Source organism: Curcuma longa, chromosome 17 (genome assembly GCF_044706935.1).
Source record: "Curcuma longa cultivar G26 ecotype Majalengka, Jawa Barat chromosome 17, ITB_CL_G26_1.1, whole genome shotgun sequence".
NCBI classification, from domain to species: domain Eukaryota; kingdom Viridiplantae; phylum Streptophyta; class Magnoliopsida; order Zingiberales; family Zingiberaceae; genus Curcuma; species Curcuma longa.
The window spans coordinates 2,022,885-2,043,090 of record NC_133877.1 but is presented as its reverse complement, the minus strand read 5'-3'; the positions used below and the strand labels follow the sequence as shown (position 1 = coordinate 2,043,090).

Sequence of the window (20,206 nt, the reverse complement as noted above, 5' to 3'; positions counted from 1 at the left end):
AGGAACGCAACAAGTACTCTGATATCATAATGTTCATTGAATTATCGAAAGAAAGTTCTCACTGTGGGTTGATTAATATGGCAATGCTTGTATTGAATCCAGTTAAGTTTGTGCGTCTATTGTCTGTGCTACGTCTTGGGGGCATGTTCAGTTCAATTTCTCAGCAAAGTCTATCAAAACCTTCTGCTGGTGCTCACTCGTATGAGGAAGGCTCGACTGTAACAGATCCACAGGCATCTCCCTCCTTATTGCTATAGTTGCCTCAGAGACAGGGATAACATCCTTTGATACCTTGTCGAGTAACATTTGCTGAATGTTGTCGTATTTACGCAAGCAATACTCGGTCAGAAGCCTGAAGAAAGCGTCGAATGATTCCTGCCAAAACGTCCACTTGGATATGCTGTATGAGCCTGCTGCATGCCGGTCCGACAGAAGATGAGTTGCCCGGTCGAGAACAGATTTGACAACGATGGTGGCTCCGTCACCGGATGCACTTCCAATGGGGCGAAGAGGTGGTTGTTCAGTCGAACAGACCGTGGCCGCAAGGCAAGCACTAAGTGCACTTAAGTTCATATTGTGCACGCATAAGGAAACAGTCTTTGCTAGATTTGCTATTGTTTCTGATGAACTGGAGTCAGATGACTGTCCGCCAAATATGAATCTCAAGTGCCGGAAAACAACCATGCAGACTACTCGCGCGAGGTTACTTCCGGGGTCGAGAAGTTGAAGATAACGCGATATGAGTTTGCGGCCCTTGGCAAGAGAGATTATGCGAAGGAAGACAATGTCATCCTTTGGATCGATACCAGAATAACCAGCTCCAATGGATCCCAGTGGATCGACAAGATGAAGTGATGCTGCAAGTCCATCCAGAGAAACCTGTCTCATCTGCCGCAGTTGTAGACCGCCATCTTGTGGAGGATTGAACTGTAAAAGCCGATCGATATCATCGACAACAAGGAGAAGGGAGAAACCATCTTCAATGGTGATTCTAGCAGCTACAAGTGGCTCCTGCTCAAGGGATTTCACAGAAGACTTGGGTTCATGCAAGCTATCTGAGTATGATGAAGGCATGTCAACTTCAAGAAGAGGACGAGGTCGGCGAACCGAAGAGAGTAGAATCTTCCCGGCCGCATCAACCTGAAGATGAGCATGTGATTCACTACTACCACGCGATCGAGAAGGCAAATCTTTTACACTTCTTGGACAAAAATTGCGTTTCAGCCTTCCAGTTGATTTCTTTGCAAGACAAGCCTGGTGGTAATAATCAGTTGTGTATGGATCGTTGTTGCGGCTTGCTGCATTTTGCATCTTCAAAATGCTTTCTATTTCTTCAGGTGTCATGTACTTTGATCTAATCTGCGGCCGCCTGTTATCGACCTTCATGTTTCCAGCATCAGAAGACTCGCATGAAAATTGAAAATGCTGCTTTCCTTTTTGTGATGCTGTGTGTCGATTGTCTCTTGAACCAGGCATGCCGATATCTAGATCAAGCTTGTTCCTCATCTGCGAAGAGGAACCATGAGGGTGCAACAGATTAACTTGCGAGTGAGAGAAACCAAGATGAGATGGCTGGAGTTGTAACAATCTATGTTGTTGATGCTGCAATAATATCTGTGAAGCTACCAAATTGCTTGGCAGAGACAATTGATGCCGAAGCATGTTAGGAGACATATTGCGGCCAGACGATAGACCAGTATGATTCAGCAAATACTCCCCCCTTGCCCAACTACTTGTAGTAGGACTATGAACTACTCCGCGGCCGATGTCATGACCATGCTGCAAGAGTTGCAGAGGATCAGCATAGGGGGGCAGAGTCGGGCCAGCGAACTGTACTCCAGTATTAGGAGAGGGAATGCTTAAATGCCGTGTAAGATTTGCGAACAGCTGAGATGGTTCGCCATGAGGATCATAAGAAGTGAAAAGTGAGCTGGATGAAGGGGTTGATTCCTGAGTGTATTGCTGCCTCTGCTGCTGCTGTGGCTGAGAGGTTTGTTGATAATGTGGCTGCTGAGGATATGACGAAGCTCTGTACAATGGTTTCGATAAAGAAAGCTGAGACGATGACGGTCGTGGTTGCGACCACCATCTCTTGCCCTCCTGAACATTTTCAGCATCTAATATTCGCTGATCAATCCAGTTTAAATACTCTTCTTCATCCTGTGTCCAGTCTGCAGTAGAAGAACCTAAAACCCAAACAAGGGGATCTATTACTGACAATATTTTTGATAAAGCCACAGAGATGCAAAACATTTTCGTAAGAAGGAGAACCAATGGATCATAAACTTATGCCGACACTAAGAAATTTATCGGTTTTCTACCAAGCTATTAGGGAATTTGATCGCAAGAAGAGGCAAAAACAGTCAATTGTAGCATGCAATACTGCAGAAGTTCAGTCATTACATAGGGAAGTTCGAGTAAATTTGGAAGCAAAGATTGATTACAATCGATTTAGAAATTCACTATTTTCATTCTTACTGGAAGAGCAAATGTGATTAACCAGCAATCAATCGATCAAAAACACACGGACTAACGAACCCGAAACAAATGAAGTGAATGAGAAACTACTTACTTTCTCTAGAAAAAGATCCTCTATCACCAATGACTCCAGTAGTCCTTGGACCACTGACCACTCTGTTTAACTGTCGTAAAAATTGCAAAAATATCGATTAGCAAGTAAATATAGAATAACAATCATGAACAGAATCACGAGAAACGGCTAGCTTACACTATACAAATAGCAACTAAAAATAATACTAAATTTCCTGAAAGATGCACTAAATCCACTAGCAACACACGCACATATAAAACAGGATTTACTCCATGCAAAATATGAACCAATGGATGCAACTCTAAGGAGAATGTGATACAATGATCATCATACTGGATTCGTCACTAAGCTACCAGGAAGGAGCATGAGAAATGTTTTTTTTTCATAATTGGATAACTAAACATCTTGCTTTAACTCTTTATCTGTCGTTTTGGAGAAAAAGTAGTCAAACAAATCTCCTATTTCTTCATAAACACATTTTTCGGTGAACAATAGGGTAACCTGGTAAGCTTACAAATGCGGAAATGAAACAACTAGGAAATGTAAAAAAAATCATGATAGTAAAACCAACCTTCGCAAAAGTGCTTGCAAGGTCATCATTATCAGAAAAATAACCTAACCCTTCAACCTGCGTATGGAACAAAAGGCCAACAATGAGAATTTTCACTAGGAAAATGATTAAACCAGATATTTGATTAAATAATTCTCAATGAGAAAAAAGGAATCTTCCACATGCAGGAAAGAGTGCACATAGGAACTACAGAAATGTATAAAGAAGTGTAGAAAGTATGTTTTATAGCAGGCTCTCAATCAAGACTAACACGACTTCTCACGGTTTTTGTAATATAAGCAAAAAAGTATGGAAAGTAAACCTACCATACAGAAAAGCATTGTCTCCTGTGCTGAACTTGAATTAGAACTCAAGGTGACAAATCTATGTAAATTTCCCACCATATTGTACTTTGGCAGCTGCAGTATCATGTATCTGATGGTGATATTATCATACCATACCAAAAGATGATTGGAGTTGTTGCCAAAAACATGCTGAGCAAGAAGCACAAGAGCCCTTGCATGCAAAGAAATAATATTATTTGCTCAGGTGGTCATGTATTCTTTCCCTTTTCAAAACCAGCAAGATTATGAGAAATCAACACAATCCAATGGGGGGAAAAACACCATTAAATAAATTATTATGTAAAAGAAAAAGAGTGCATGTTTGTGGAGCATCCTTCGTTCATCAACCAGTTTAAAATCAATGTGCCAATTCGGTCTTCATCAGACATGTTAAGCAAATCAATAGCTACATTTGGTCCTTGAAGGTATCAGATTGCTTTTGACCTGTTTGTTAATTGTGCTCTGTCAAAAATCAAATAATATGCATGCATGCGAAAGTGAACATCAAAGACTCTTACGTTTTTGGTTGTAGTAAAATAAGTAACTATATATTTTGTTAAAAAGATGTTAAGGTTTGTCCTTCAGTGGCAAGTGCAGAGACGAAAGAAGTTCAATTTACTGAAGAAAGAATATTTTACACTCTAGTGACACATGGAAGTATGAACAATGTAGAATTAGAATTCTATCGCACTAAGGTACCTCATTTGCATTTTGTGCTCCCGAAGGAACAACTTCTTCTCTGTCTGTAATAGTAGGGAAATGGTATTCATCACCAATCCTAATAAAACTACAATTGTCACCTTCATCGTCTTCCAAACCCCCCAACTCGACGTCTTCCTTTCCAAAGAATGCATATTGCGAGGCATCGAAGAGGGGGTTATCTACAAGACAAGGAAAAAGTATAAGAATGATGGAAAATGCTAAATTAATAAGTAAATCAAGTGATCAATAAAATGGACTGAGAAACAAGTAAAGTAGCTATGCTAAAATAATAACTACTTGTTAAAGAGCTATCAACTTGAAGATCCGAAGGGCATCATTTATCTCTGAAATTTTGTGCGAGTAAATTTGGTACTTCACAAAGCAACCAAAACGACCTTCGATGAAACATAAACATCGCTTTCGACCAAGTAGATACACAACAAATAATGTTTCTTTACGGCCCAAAAAATAGTTTGAACAAAAGACACAATTTTAGCTTTCGATCGATGCTACGCCGCGAGAATCTTCCAATTAAACTAATCAGAACTCGCATGATAGTACCCGGAAAACCGACATCGGGCAGCCAAAACCATCAAACTACGAGCAATACGATAACAAAACACAATCAATCAAGCAAATACACTCAGAACCCACGAAGGAACGCAGCAAACAGCCAAAAAAAAAAAAAAATCACCTGCGACAGCATAGCCGGTTTGTTGAGGATCATCATAGGGGCGTTTAGGGTTCCTGGGACCCGAACCTTCCCCCTCAAAGCCCCTCACCATCCCTGCGCGCCGCTAAACCCTCGCCCCCGGCAGCTGGAAACGCCGAAGGGAGAACGACAAGGACGCAAAAAGGAGCTGCCTTTCCATCCAATTCTGCCACAAACCGCCCTGAGCCGAAGAAGGGAATGGAAAAGCAGCTGCGAAGCCACTCGCTCCACGAATCAAAAAGGAGCACGAGATGAATTGGAACAAGGAAATGGCACCCGCCAATACAAAAAGGAGACGCCTTTATGGAGAGAAAGGGAGAGGGATGACTTCCCCATTACTCCTCTCTGCTGAGCTGAGTTGAGATGGACAAAGATGACTCCTCCTCTGCACTGCGCTTGCTTCCTTCTCTCTCGCTTTCCTTCTGGTCTTCTTCTTTAAATTTGAGGGAACAAGAAACGTAGAAGAGATAGAAGTAATTGTGTGTGAATTGATATGATATCTACATTGACTTGGCTAATTATAAGTTTAGGGTCTTAATTTAATTGACCCAACTTGATTGCTTACTACACAATTAACGTGCAATTGCCAATTTGGCAATGAAAAATAATGGAAATATTTATTCTACAAGAAAAGTTTTTTTTTTCCATAATGTTAAGGAACATTTTAATATTATAAGAAATTAGGAAAGAAAACTATTTAGTGTAACTACAAAGTAAGGTAATTCTAAGGATTATGGCAAGACTAAGTGCAAAAATATCCTTATTTTTAGGACAGTAAACAAATGGAAAAAAATTATTTATGTTCGTTTTATATATAATATTAAATAAATAATTTATTAAATTAAATAAATAAATTTAAATACGTATATATTAAGCTAATTAATATTCATGAATAGAAATTGTGAATGAACTTCAACAATGTTCATGAATAATATTCACTAACGAACAGGTTCATCAATAAATTTTTATTAACATAATAAATAAATTTAAAAAAAATTAAAATAAATTTATATTATCAAATTAAATAATCAATTAAATCAGTAAAAATACAAAAGTTTCCAACAAATTTAAATTGAGAATTTAATAGCATCTAAACAAATCAAGTTTAAATTAAACTTAAATCAAGCTCATAAAAAAAACTAAATTAAGTTTAAATAATCATTTCAACAATTTAGTTCATTTAGACTCGACTTGACTCGATTTGTCTCGTTTATGGTCCTACTTATTATAGTATTATTATAAAATAAAATTACTTAAATTTAATCAAAATCATTTAAATTTAATTAAAATCTATTTTATACTATTATAATAACTATGACAATAACTATTAGTAATTTTTACAACTTAAAATAATTTAATCAAAATGAAAGAACAATAGACCATTTTTGAATATAATGGTGGGAATATATAAAGCAAGGCCCTTTTTCTTCTCCAAGTGGGAGAGCAATAGGAACTTCAAGTGAACAAAACAAAAAATTGTGAGAGTTATTTTTTGTCTTGGTCATTTTTTAAGTAAAGTCAAAATCTCCCTTTATTAATTTTAAGGTGATTGTGCATTTTAAATATGCACTTGTGGTAATATCCATGCAAGCGCATGATGGGCCACATGGATTTACTAATATATGTCATAGACTAGATTGACTAATTAATATGTTTTTTTTTAGTGTTTAGTTAATTATGTCTCATTCTAATCCCAATTGTGGGCCAAAAAGTTCATTTATTAGATTGAGGCATGGTAAGTGAAATCACAATGAATCTAGTTAATATAAATATCAGTGACATCAAACTGTTTGACTTAAATTTTTTTTGCATATAATTTAACTCAGAGAGTGGCTGATATATTGTTGTTTGATGGTTAACTTATGATAATCACAATTAATTAGTATATTTGGATAATTGTGTGTCTAGTGATCAAGCTTATCTTCAACCTTAACAAGACCTGATATTTTATTTTACTAGTTGCTATACAAATAGAGGAATGGTGTAGAATAAGTAAGCAATAAGTCATTAATATTACATTGTTTTTCGATTTAGTTGAGAAATATTTATGCGAATGCAACTTGTTGATTGACCAGTTTTCTTTTCCATCTTCATAAAGTAACTTTGTGACGTTGCCTTCTCCACCAAAAGTTGAAAAATAAGGTTTTCATGGAATAGACATAATGCTCCACACTATACATAGATTAAAATTGCTAAATGGACTAAAATATTTTAAAGTTCAAAAAATAAAGCTTTAAAATTCTTCATGCTTACCAGTTAATCCAAGAGCAAGTGGCTGGTTATTATTCTTGATGATGCTTGAAATCGGGTCATGTAAACTAAAGGATCCAGGAACATAGTTAGGCCTTAGGCTTGTACAACCCTGGTAGTCATTGTGAAAGAAATTGTTACACTTTTTGCACAATTCATCAACTTTTAAGGAAAACTTAATGAAATTAGCATAGAGGAGGCATTAGGTGGAATTTGTTAGCTACTCACTTGTGGAGTTTGATCGAATGTTCTGAAGCTACTTCAGTTCTTTGGTAGAAGATTCGACCGACTTATGCAGAATGTGAATCCAGATTGAGTGGCTGTCTGCAAGTAGTTTCCTGTGTGGCAAGCCCAAAACAATGACAAGGATAGATCAGTATCCAGTGCGAAACGGAATTAAGTAGACACGTCTCATCTTATTACTCACGAGGAGATTGTTCTTGTGTGTAAACTCGTGTATGAGCTAAAGCAATCTTTCAAGGTGTAGTTTGATAAATTAAGCTTAACTCTTCAGTTTTGGATGATCAGAGGTGCATCATATCACTAATGTTGGCTTTACAGGGATCTCATCAACACTTTCAAATTGAGGATCTAAGTGACCTAGAGTATCCTTAGCAAAGACGCTGCTATGCTCGAGTAATTGGTATTAACGGAAAGAACATTCAACCTCCATATCATTACTGGTCGTTGAATAGTTGAGTATAGAAAAAAGTTATCAAATTAGAAAACTGAAGAGAAGACTTACCTTCACGCTTGGGGCAACACGCTGGAGTATAACCATGGCCACTGGGAATATTGCTCATAATTTGCAAATAAGATTCCTTAGTGCTCAAAAACCATCAGGAATCAATGAGTGACAACCTACAGGAAAACAATAGGCATTTACTGTCTAATGATGCTGATTTTAGCTACATGGACTTCTTGCACCAGTGGAATGGAGAAGTTCCTCGCGAGATTTTTTTAAGGATATTATTCTTAAAATTAAGAGCAAATAACTGTTAGTGAAGAGTTATAGCATTTTTAAAAATCATTGTGTAAAAAAAATACTCTGACTAGTACCTAGAAATTTGCTATAAGTGATTCACTACTTCAGCAAAAGGTGGAATCCACTACCCCAACGGCCCCACGACCATCTGTGAGGAGGTAAATCGAAAAGTTACAGTTGACCACTACCGAAGAGGGAGATTCGACCCTTGCCCACTTTAGCAAATCTGCCCCGTAATAACCAACTCAATCATACCCCAGAGGCTATAAATGGTTCACTACACCATCACCCTCGCTTGGCTTTTTGATTTGATTATTATTGTGGCCAAGGTTGTGGTGTGACTACATAACTTAGTTGTGTAATTGACCCTATTAGTAAATACCAATTGTACAAACTTTGGATATGATATCAATTCATTAGCAAACTTAGCATTTTAACCAAGGTTTAAAATTTTGGAATCAGAGTCGGTTTTAGTATCAGTTACCATCTCAGCATCGAGTTGAGCCCATGCTCAGTTCAGGCTGGGATGACATGGTTTGGACTAGCCCCACCTTATTTATCCTCTCTTAAATTGGTTTATTTCCACAAAAAAGAACATAATAGCATTCTAGTCAATTGAATTAAAACATCCTATAAACAACTTAAGGAAGTATGAAAAACATTTCAAATTATAACATACCATACTGGCAAGAATATCTCTGCTAATTGTTGTCAGTAGGAGTCTCTATTCTTTCTAGAATGGGTATCTTGCATTGGACGAGAGCATATGTCCTTGTAGCATCTAAGTGTGATCAACTCCACATTTTTCTTCACCTAGTTCACATATTGCACAAATAACAATTTGATATTTGAATTGATTCAGTTGACAATACAAAACTGGAATAGACAAAGGTACAAAATACAAATAAAATTAGGTCCTGAAGCTCTGACTTAACTAATCATAATATGATATGTCAAACTATAGCAGTAGGAAACATATGAGTGTGATGAACTTCAAGCATGCGTTTAAGAAGAGCTGTCATGGGTTTATTGGTTAGTTATTATAATAATAGCATACTTATATTATCTAATTATGCTTTACATTGTAGAGTCACTGTCAAAGCTAAGCCTTCATAATTAACCCATGTTCTATGTTTAGTTGATTAGTTACTTGGACTAGAATCTATATTAGGTTTTATTTATGCTTAGATACTTATGGGTTCCACAAGGTGTTAGGATCGATGGAATCAATATATCTTTACAATGGTATGATATTGTTCACTTTGGACCTAAGCCTTCATAGTTTTATTTTTGAGTTCTACCCAAAAGACCTCATTCTAATAGAGATATCTTCCGTATTTCCAATGTGGAATTTTGATTGTATCCCAACAAAGAACCATTGGAAGCCCCCTACTATTATCCCCATGGTCTGGGTCTCCCCTACCTCCTTTGTTTTTTCTTGAAAGTCCCCACATAGCTCCACATAGATCATGACTTTGATACCAATTGTTAAGACCGATGAAATCAACATATCTCCATAATGGATCTCCACAATGGTATGATATTGTCCACTTTGGGCTTAAGCTCTCATGGATTTATTTTTGAGTTCTACCCAAAAGACCTCATTCCAATAGAAATATCTTTTATCTTATAAACTCATGATCTTTTTCATGTATTTTCAACGTGGGACTTTGATTGTATTCCAACACAAAGTTTGAGAATGAACAAATGTTGTAGTTTGGTGCTAATGTCACAAAAGATGCTCTTCATGTAGAAGTGAATAGGAAAGATATTAGCAATTTTTATAAATGAGAATAGATAGTCTAATAAGCATGTCTTTCGCTATTCAGAAACTCACTTATTTCAGCAGCCATCTATATATAAATCATTAATCTCAAATGTGTATTGCTAGCATAAAATGCAATTAAGTAATTAACATCAAATATTCAGAGTTGAAGTTGGTGGAAGATATAAAAGATTGGACAACAAGAAACATAAGTGACCCAAAAACTGAACCTCAACTTGGCAGGACCATAATCATTTTATGAAACAGATGACAACATAGCAGCACAGCTCTTGAACTTTGGCAGTAGCCAACATATACAAATGCTGTGTTTGTTTTCTGATTTTAGGAGGATATGCATTGGTTATTGCTGTCATCTTTGACCAATTATGAGGAAGTTCAGTGGGGTAGAATAAGCAGCAATTATTTACCTGTTTGAGGTATCCATCTTTGGTGGAAATTTATGTCTGGTTTAGGAACATAACCCTCTTCTCTAAGCACTAGAAGGAGACTCTTCAATGTAAAGTAGATGAGTTCACTATCTGGATGGCATTTGTCAGTGGCAACAAACATGTGACTGACATTGCTTATTTCTATCCAGCTATAACCTGGCACTTTCTGTACCCTTCTCTCCTTCATCAAGCTTCGAGCTTTAATTACTCCCTTCCACCTGCCAGCCACAGCATGTATGTTTGACAGGAGCACATAATAACCAGAATTTTCAGGATCCAACTCAAAGAGTTGCTCTGAAGCAAGGTCAGCTAGCTCAACATTTCCATTAACCCTACAAGCTCCAAGAACTGTGCCCCATATTCCTGCATCTGGTTTAAATGGCATACTCTTAATCAGTTCTAGAGCTTTATTTAGCTGCCCAGCACGCCCATAAAGATCGACCATACAAGCATAGTGCTCCATGCGAGGTATGATTCCATATTGCTCTTGCATAGAATGAAATAACTGAATCCCTTCTTCAACTCGACCAGCATGGCCACATGCAGATATCAAAGCAAGGAATGTTATATGATCTGGTAGAAATCCTGCTTCCTGCATATGATGAAACAAACACATAGCATCTTCAAAAAGACCATGTGCCCCATAAGCAGCAATTATACTATTCCATGATACTTCGTTCTTATGTGTCATTGAATCAAACACTTGACAAGCCACTTTTAGATCCCCACACTTGGCATACATATCTATCAAGGCACTTTCAGCAAATAGGTCTGATCTAATATTGCTTCTTGTCATATAACCATGAATCTCTTTACCATGGCGTAATGCAGGTATACTCGCAGATGCCGATAAGGCCGAGGATATGGACACAGAATCATATCTCATTCCCTCTATTCCCATTTGACGGAAAAGAGTTATGGCTTCCTCTGGTTGTCCATTTTGAGCAAAACTTGCAATCATTGAATTCCATGCAACAACATCCCTAATTGGCATTTTGGTGAAAACTTGATAACCAAGATCAACCCTTCCACATTTGGTATACATGTCAACCAATGCACTTGCTACATAAATATGACCTTCATATGCATTCTTCAGAATGTAACCATGTATTTCCTTCCCCAAATTTAAAACAGCCAAGCAAGAGCAAGCTGGTAAAACACTAGCTATGGTGATTGGATTAGGCTTAATTTGTGTTTTTAGTAATTTGCGAAACATATTCAAAGCATCGCCACTCATCCCGTTAAGCACATAACCAGATATCATTGCACTACCAATTACTACATCCATTGTTCCTGTAGCACCCAAAACTTTCGTTGCCATCCCTGAATCCTTGCATTTAAAGTATACATCAATCAGTGCACTTTTTAAGAAGGCGTCCATTGGGACATTGTTCCTAATTATGTGTGCATGAATTTCTTTGCCCTGCTTCATTCCTGCAGTACCAGAAAAGCTGGGAAGAAAACTTGCCAATGTAATAGAATCTGGCTTCATCCCTGCAGCTTGCATCTCGCAGAACAGTTCCAATGCCTCATCAACAAGTCCACTCTGGACATACCCAGAGATCATCCCATTCCAAGTGATCAAATCAATCTGTGGTATCAAAGCAAACAATCTTTGCACATCAATCAAGCAGCGGCATCTGGAGTACAATGACAGCAATGTGTTTGCCACCGAAGGTTCCAACTCCACACCAAATTTAACTGCAAGCCCATGAACCTGAGTTCCATGCTTCAGCACCCCTTTTGAGGCACAGATAGACAAGATGCAAGCGAAGGTCACAGAATTTGGCTTGATACCCGCAAGCCTCATGCTATCAAACAACAAAATAGCACGCGCAGAATCATGACTTCTCATGTAGCCATCAATCATGACATTCCACAAAATGCAGTCCTTTTCGGGCACTCTATCAAACACCTCCCTTGCACGCCCAATCTCATTGTTCTCCGTGTACATCTTGATCAACGAACTACCAATGAATATATTAGTTTCGAGACCCATTGAACATACAGTACTATGAATCAGCCGACCCAACTCCACAGCTGATAAGGAAGCAACGGACTTGATCACACAAGGGAACGTATGCCTATCAGGATAGGCACCGACGAACCACATTTTGAAATAGAACAGCAGAGCCAATTCAAAGCAGCCCGTCATGGTAAACCCTCTGATCATCCAATTCCACGGCAACGAAGAGCGTTTGTCGAGCGAAAAGAACAAATCCTTGGCGTCCAAGAGGCTTTGGCAGAGAACATACATACCCAAAAGCCTAGTGCCCATAGTGAAATCGCTGACGCCATTAACCACGGCCTGGGCGTGAACCTGGCGGCCTTTGGGGAGGTGCGAAGGATCCCGGCACGTGCCGAGGATGGAGAAGAGGCGGCCCGTGTGTTCTTCGACTGTCCGCGCTGGTGAACAAGAGCAGACGTCGCTTTCAGACGCGTAGTCGGAATCAACGAAGTCGACGGCGCAGCTCGACAGAGATCTGTAGAACCTGGAAGAGAAATCGGAGCGGAACGCAGAGATCAAGGAAGACGATTTAAATCCCGCGCTCAAAAATCTCATTTTGGCGGTGACGACGCGAAGGTGAAAAAGCAACCTGTTGCAGCTCATTGGATTATTTATATTTGGGTATTTTAACGAATAGGTCCCTAATCTATAGGCTTGACTAATTCACGCTCCGTTATTTTTTTATTTATCCAATGGTCCCCCTTTTCTTCCGAAATTCATCATCCAACGGTCTCACACGATCGATCTTACGATCATTTGTAAAGAGGTAAATTAAAAAATTATAATTGACCAATACGAAGAGGATATTATCTCAGTTTCATCGAAATTCGACTTCTGTAAGCCTACTTCAACAAATTTGCCTCATCGTAACCAACTCAATTATGTTCCAGAGACTTCTCCTTCTTCAATAAAAAGTATAATCTACTACCTAGCAGTCTCACACGATCACCCCCACGACTATCTATGATGAGGTAAATCAAGAAGTTATAGTTGACTACTACGGAGAGGGCATTTCCTCAACTTCACCGAGATTCGATCCTTATCCACTTCAACAAATCTGTCTCACAATAATCAACTCAACCCTCCCCACACTCCAGCAAAAATACATGAAATTTGCCGCTCCAATAGTCTCACACGATCGATCTCACGATCATTTATGAAGAGGTAAATTAAAAAATTACAGTTGATCATGATGGAAGAGAATATTATCTCGAATAAGTAGTAGCTCCCCCACCCACTTCTGCAAAAGATGGAATCCACCACCTTAGCCACCTCACACGATCAGCCCTACGACCATTTGTGAGGAGGTAAATCGAGAAACTGTAATTGATCATGACGCAGGAGGGTATTACCTGACTTCGTCAGGATTCAAACTTACCTTCTTCTGCAATTCTACTGCGTCGTAACCAACTCAGCTATGAGGTAAATCGAGAAACTGCAATTGATCACGACGTAGAGGGTATTGCCTGACCACCCACCCACTTTGATTTGGTGAGTTATTTTTAAATAATCCGTCGAAAGGACAATCAAATTGATTACAATTTGGAGGCTATGGGCGTTTTTAAAATATAGCCAAACCTTATGGATATATTAAAAATCTGGGGGCACGTTGAAAGTAGACAAATTCTCAAGTACATTTTAAAATTTTATTTAAATAATAAACAATATTAACGTTATTTAGGAGTATTTTTTTAATTTTTTTATCAACATTAACATTAAACATTAAACATTAAACATTAGGAGCGTTTCATTTTTTGATAAAATATAATAATTTAAATTACAGGGCGGGGCAAAATGGTAAAATGAGTAAATATGTCTGCGCTCGACCTGTTTGGTAGGCTAGAAAAGCAGCAGCCTTGAACCGGCAGCAGAAAGGCATCTGCTTCCACCACCACTTCTTTGTTTCCGATCGTCTCTTTTTCCAATCGATTATCGCCATAAAAAAACCAGGCAAGGGCGGATCGCCTTACTCCTCTCCCGTCGACATGTCGTTGCTCCGATCCTCTGTAAGTTCTCAGAGTGCCTACTTTTTTTTTTCCGGCCAGATCGCGTTCAGTCGACTTCGATTTATTTGCCATCCCTTTTGCTTCCGAAGAACGCTCGATCTGTTGTTTTTTTTCTGTGTTTTTGTTCTTTTGGAGATCTGGTACAGTTCTACGGTCATTTTCTCTGCCGATCACCGCGGATCCACGGCTGCTTGATTGTAACTTCGCTGTGATATCTTTGTTGCAATAGTTTAGGCCTTTTGATCTTTTAATGCTTACTAGACGAAAAGTAATGATCTGTGTCGTATTTTGTGGTGGGCGCGGTTAGTTGTTCCGTAATTAGGTATCAGTTACCGGAAGCTTCAAGTCGCGCGATTGTGGTCGCTGGATCTAATGTATCTAATAACTTTTACTAGTTAATCGTGTCTGTGTTTGTGTTTGTGTTTGTGTTTGGATTTTCCCTTTATGTGGACATAAATTTGCTCTGTTTTGAACGTTATGAAGCGGTGTTTTGCAAACCTTTTGGTTTGTTGTTATCCTGGATCATGTCCATGGGAATACAATTTGTCACAAATGTTTTTCCGTTGATTTTTCTTATTCTTCATAAGTTGTGGTTGATATGTAAGATTGACTTTCCAGAAATTTGGCAGAAGGTCCTGCAAAATTCTCTTTCAATTCTTTTTTAGCTTATTTTATGATAAATAATTATTAACACTGAACATTGAGTGTTTTAGAAGGATGTGGACTACTAGTGCTGGTATATACTAGAGCGGATATTGATTTTATTAATTTAGGCTTAAGCATTTCAGTTATGTGGTTTAGGCAAGCTAGTGTAATGAGCCAATTTTCTCATTATGTTGGGTTAGGTCATGACAATCGGTATCATAGTGGATTTGACGTCCAATAGTTAACCTAACTCTAGGTTTTGCAAGGGAATTTGATGGCAAAGGCTATATAAATGGTGGAGTCACTGTGACACGCCTTTGTATATTAGGATTTGTTTTGTACTATGAGTTGAAGGGAGCCTTGACATAATGATAAAGTTGGTGTCATGTGATTTGGTGGTCATGAGTTCGAATTGCGGAATAGTCTCTTGCAATGTAGGATAAAACTACGTACAATAGACTCAATGTGGTTCGACCCTCCCTCAGGATCCTGCATTGGTGGGAGCTTCATGAACTGAACTACCCTTTTTGTACTATGAGCTAATCTTTGGTAGGGAATGATGAAGTTCCAATTCAATTTAGAAAATCATTAATTAGTTGTGTTGGCATATAAATCCTACATGAGACTCCTAATCTTGGGTTAGGTTTTTTAGACCAGCAATTTAACCTACTAAACAATTAATAAGCTTGTTGTCCATTTAAGATTCAAAGTGATTCATTCCCAAAAGTATTGCATTCTTATGTGAGATTAAGTGTTTAACGCACCACCAAGGCGATAAGTAGTCTTTTCTTCTATTCCAATCTAGGACTACCTCATTCTCATTTCTGATGTGAATTGAGAGAATTAACTTAATAATTTGGTGGGGTGACTACATTATAAATGCTAAATCCCATGTTAATACATTTATTTGGTCTTATTAACAATTGAGAATAAGGTTCTCGTCATTATAGACTCTCATTTCAAAAGAAACTAAACAATCAAGTAAGCTACTTTTCAAAGTTTGGCAGGTGCCTCTCTAAGTATTTGTTCTAGAGGCAACTTCAAGACAAGCTCACACACACTTCACAATACTTAAGATAGAACTAATCCCAAACTTGAAATTTCAAACCTTTGCTGTAAAGACTAGCATTCAAAACGATCAATATGACTTGTGTCCAACATGAGTTCACTTAGCTTGTAAAAACCCTGTTGTGTCTCATTTAAGTCTTGATGCAGTTATCTAGGCTCCAAATCTAACTTCTTCACTAGAATGAAGCCCTAGTTGGTGATGTGTAAGGTATCTCCTACCATATCCTTTTTTTTCCCCCTTCATGAATTGTGTGTACACTTGATCTTGACCTGTTGTGTTGCCTAAGATTTGACACCCTTATCTAAGCCAAAATCTAAATTTTACCCTGTATGAAACTAATACAAACAGGGTAACCAATAACGTAGAAAAGGAAATGACTTGGAGAATAATTGGAAAATAATCTCGCTGCAGTGCCTTGTATTTGTCAACAAACTCTGTTAAACTATGGGTATTAATATTATCATGGCATGAAGGTGGAGTTACTCCAAGCTTGATTATGTTGGAACTGGCTAGTTTCGTAGTGGAACTGGACCTCTCATGCAATCAACTAGGATTGGATCCTGGACTGAATTAGATATTGGGCTTTGACAGGGCATGAAACATTGAGTGAGGGAGATCAAAACAATCTCAATTATCTCCATCGATTATGTAGTAGTTTATAGGCGGATAAAGCCTAGATGGGGGAGTATTACCATTATTATTTTTTCTGATCAGCATCTAAAATATATCAGGTTAACCAGTTAGTATCTTAGTATCTGTTTCTGGGATATGATATATGGTTGACAAAATTAATTTGATATTAGCAATTATAACACACGGAACTCTATCCTTTTCTACGACTTGAAAGACTATAATGTTATCATGTCACAAGTCATGTATCGTCATGCACTATCATTTACTATTTTTCCATGCAGACTTCTTCTTGATTTACCTTTTTTTATATCTTTACCTCTTAATGCTATAACTAAGAGTGAAGTGCATACATTTTTTTTTTTTTTTACCTTTCAGTGACTGTTCCAAGGTAATCTTGATATTCCTATGACTTGGAAGTTTAAACTTAGCTGTGGAATTGAAGTGTATATGCTATTAATAGCAGGGTATATCTATCCAGAGCCAGTCTTGGTTGCAAGGACTTCATATTATACAATTATATTTAACTTCTATTTTCTTGTAAATTGGCTATAATTGTGAGACAATTTTATGGTTTTTATGTATATGTATCCTCATCAACTTACTAAAGAACAGCTTGCTTTGTATGAGCCTTTTGTTTGTGTAGATTTGATAAAATAAGCCCACAATCAAGTGGGCCATAGATGTCTCAATAAAGTTGAAGTAACGTCTCTCTCCCTCTCGTAAACACATTACCTATTTTGTTATTTTCTCTTGTTAATTGATTTCAGTCGAATGCGTCCTCTGGGATGGGTGTTGCTGACAATTGCAGAAATATCTTCTTAGAGCTTCAGAGAAAGAAGACGCATAGGTATGTGATTTTCAAAATTGATGAAAAGCTAAAAGAGGTTATTGTGGAAAAGGTTGGGGCTGCTACTGAGAGCTATGATGAATTTATGGCTTCTCTGCCTGAAAATGATTGCCGTTATGCTGTCTATGATTTTGACTTTGTTACTGAGGAGAATTGCCAAAAAAGCAAGATTTTCTTCATTGCCTGGTGAGCCTCCTCATGCCATCATTCATCTTTAACATGGGTATTACACCAGCATGAAAGATCTGTTAGACTCAAAATCGGTTCTAATCTAGTTAATAGAGTTATATTCAATCATTTTGTGCACTTACCTTTGGAAAGTGATAGAACTTTGCTATAGTTGATCATGCAGAAACTTCAACAGATTTCACTAACAGGAATCTTTGGATTGAATGATAAGTAAATCATATGAGAGCATCACCCCTATTATACATTGGATATCAGTGCATACTATCATAACTGCTATCAAATTGATTTTTCATCAAAGTTATTCACTATCATTTATGATGGTACTCAGAAATTTTCACTATCTCAAAAAAGAGTTCTACAGTTTGATCTACACTTGTTCCAAATTCATGAGTATTGTGAGTTATCTAAATTTTCACTATTCTGTGAATCACTGGTTCCTCAGAAATTTCCATTTCCATTTCCATGTGAACTTGACTGGTTAGCCTATGGTCCTTTTGCATTTCATGAATTGTTTGACTTACATAATGTCTAACTTTATCTGATTCGTACAAATTGATGTGTTATATTTCTTCTGGGCATCAGGTCTCCAGCTGTTTCTCGAATCAGAGCTAAGATGTTGTATGCAGCCTCCAAAGATCGATTCAGGAGAGAAATGGATGGTGTCCACTATGAAATTCAGGCTACTGATCCAACAGAGATGGAACTCGATGTTCTTCGGGAACGCGCGCATTAAAGCACATCTTCAAAAGGGCGAGCTGGAACTCGATGTTCTTCGAGTTAACTTCATGTCAACTCAGTGCTCTCAGCTATCTCGGAACACTATTAAATATGTACAACTTTGCCATGCTACTTGATTCTGTTAATCATGTATTATTTGAATCTTCCATGGTCGTTGATGAAACCGTGTGAACTGATACAGGCTCTCTGAGACTTGTTTGCATGATTATCGTTCTTGCTCATTTTTCATTTGGTGTCTATGCAACTTGAGATAGCTTAAATAGTTCCATCCTCTATGAAATCTCAGAACACTTCCTCTAAAGCTACTTTTATACATGCACAATTAATCTGATAATTTCTCTTTTTTCTTAGCAGGGTCTGACTTCATGTAAGTGGGGTGATCTCTAAGTCAAAAATAACTTTTGCCTCAATAATTAATCAGAAAAGATGCTCCAAATCCTCAAGAGTGTCAACAGAGGTGAGAATGAACTGCATTGGAGATCTTGTTCACTTAAATTGTCCACTCCACTGATGCATCCTAAGTGTTGTTGTATTTGTAGGGTGGCTTGTATTCCTTCTTCTGCAACTTTGGAACCGCCAACCTCAGCTATGTCCCCCCCAACCTAGCTTGTATTCCTTATCGATATGTCGTCATGTGGACATTGCGCCTGAGTGTCGAAAGCCTGTGGAGTGCTTCGTGAGGTATGTGACCTTTCTTCTACACGTTATTTGTGCTTTCTTCTCTATATATGCAAATGAACAATTATGATCAAAATTAGGTATGATCGCCTCTTAAAACTCAAAATATCATTTCTAGTACTTTAACAACTCATACAAAAGACGATGAGGCGATACATATAGGTCGAGAGAGCATATATCCCGACTTTGTATAGCATCAAAATTTCTTAATCGATCTAATTTGGGTCTAGCTTGGGATGCTGTTAGCTGAGTAAAGCATATCAGAGCAATGATATCGAGTAAAAGTAACAATCATGATAAATTTGACCATATGTTTATATTACATTTCTTTTTGCTCGAGTGGAAAAAGGGGAAAAAGAGAGAATATGATCGATTTTGATAGTTCAATAAATGCCAATCCACCAATAATTATCGCCAAAGTTGAGTATTTTTTTTATATTTATTTTCAAAGTTGAATCATTGTTTTTGTTTATAGCAACGTTGGAATATTCGTTTCTTTTTCATCTGGTGCCCAATCCTTTTTCTTTTTGTTCTTTTTCTTCAAAGTTCGATCATTATTCTCTTCTTGTTTTGTCTTTATTATATCCACGAAAGTGACTGAAAATTTGATTACAAATTTTAATTTCCACGTCAAAGTTGTTGTTGATAACTCTTCTGATATCCCTTAAATCATACACTTGAGGCTTCTAAATTAAGCTTTGACCGAGTTTATTATTTATTGTCATTTTCAATGTTTTTTTATTTATGATCTATAAAGTGGGATAATTCTTGATTTGTTATTATTTTAATTTTTTATCTCAATAATTAATAATTTCATTGAATTAAGAAAATAACATTTATCAAAATAAGAGGGTAAATAGGGTTGGATTGTACTCAATGATTCATGTTATGTTATGAGAATTAGACTTTAGAAGTCATTTTATTTTTTTTGAATTTATTTGATGAGTGGAATGTGGAACTAGATCGTCCATCTCATTATTAATTAGTATAAATTAGATATTTGATATGTTAAAAAAATTTTAAATTAAAAATCACAATTAAAACAAGCAAACCTAATTAAATAAAAATAATAATGAAACAAAGTT

General features: G+C 37.3%; 3 protein-coding genes across 4 annotated transcripts; 1 reads left to right on the top strand and 2 right to left on the bottom strand.

Annotated features, from left to right (window-relative positions):
* Positions 1–7,178, bottom strand: LOC141848401 (protein PAT1 homolog 1-like). 2 transcript variants are annotated; one of them, XM_074736426.1, is made up of 6 exons: positions 7,113–7,178; positions 4,842–5,292; positions 4,145–4,326; positions 3,123–3,179; positions 2,573–2,642; positions 1–2,186 (listed from the first exon to the last, which is right to left on the bottom strand). In XM_074736426.1, exons 2-6 carry the CDS (start codon positions 4,930–4,932, stop codon positions 148–150), a joined length of 2,439 nt encoding a protein of 812 aa, XP_074592527.1. In that variant the 5' UTR covers positions 4,933–5,292; positions 7,113–7,178; the 3' UTR covers positions 1–147. The 2 variants fall into 2 exon arrangements, with proteins under 2 accessions (XP_074592527.1, XP_074592530.1); XM_074736429.1 differs by having other exon boundaries at positions 4,842–5,289; positions 7,113–7,152.
* A 1,697-nt stretch (positions 7,179–8,875) lies between these two features.
* On the bottom strand, positions 8,876–12,871 carry LOC141848400 (pentatricopeptide repeat-containing protein At4g21300). Its single transcript, XM_074736425.1, has 2 exons — positions 10,288–12,871; positions 8,876–8,907 (listed from the first exon to the last, which is right to left on the bottom strand). Exons 1-2 carry the CDS (start codon positions 12,869–12,871, stop codon positions 8,876–8,878), a joined length of 2,616 nt encoding a protein of 871 aa, XP_074592526.1.
* Positions 12,872–14,175: 1,304 nt separating this feature from the next.
* On the top strand, positions 14,176–18,671 carry LOC141848408 (actin-depolymerizing factor 11-like). Its single transcript, XM_074736437.1, has 3 exons — positions 14,176–14,322; positions 17,437–17,702; positions 18,288–18,671. The coding sequence occupies exons 1-3, from the start codon at positions 14,302–14,304 to the stop codon at positions 18,436–18,438; spliced, it is 438 nt and encodes a 145-aa protein (XP_074592538.1). The 5' UTR covers positions 14,176–14,301; the 3' UTR covers positions 18,439–18,671.
* Positions 18,672–20,206: the final 1,535 nt, after the last annotated feature.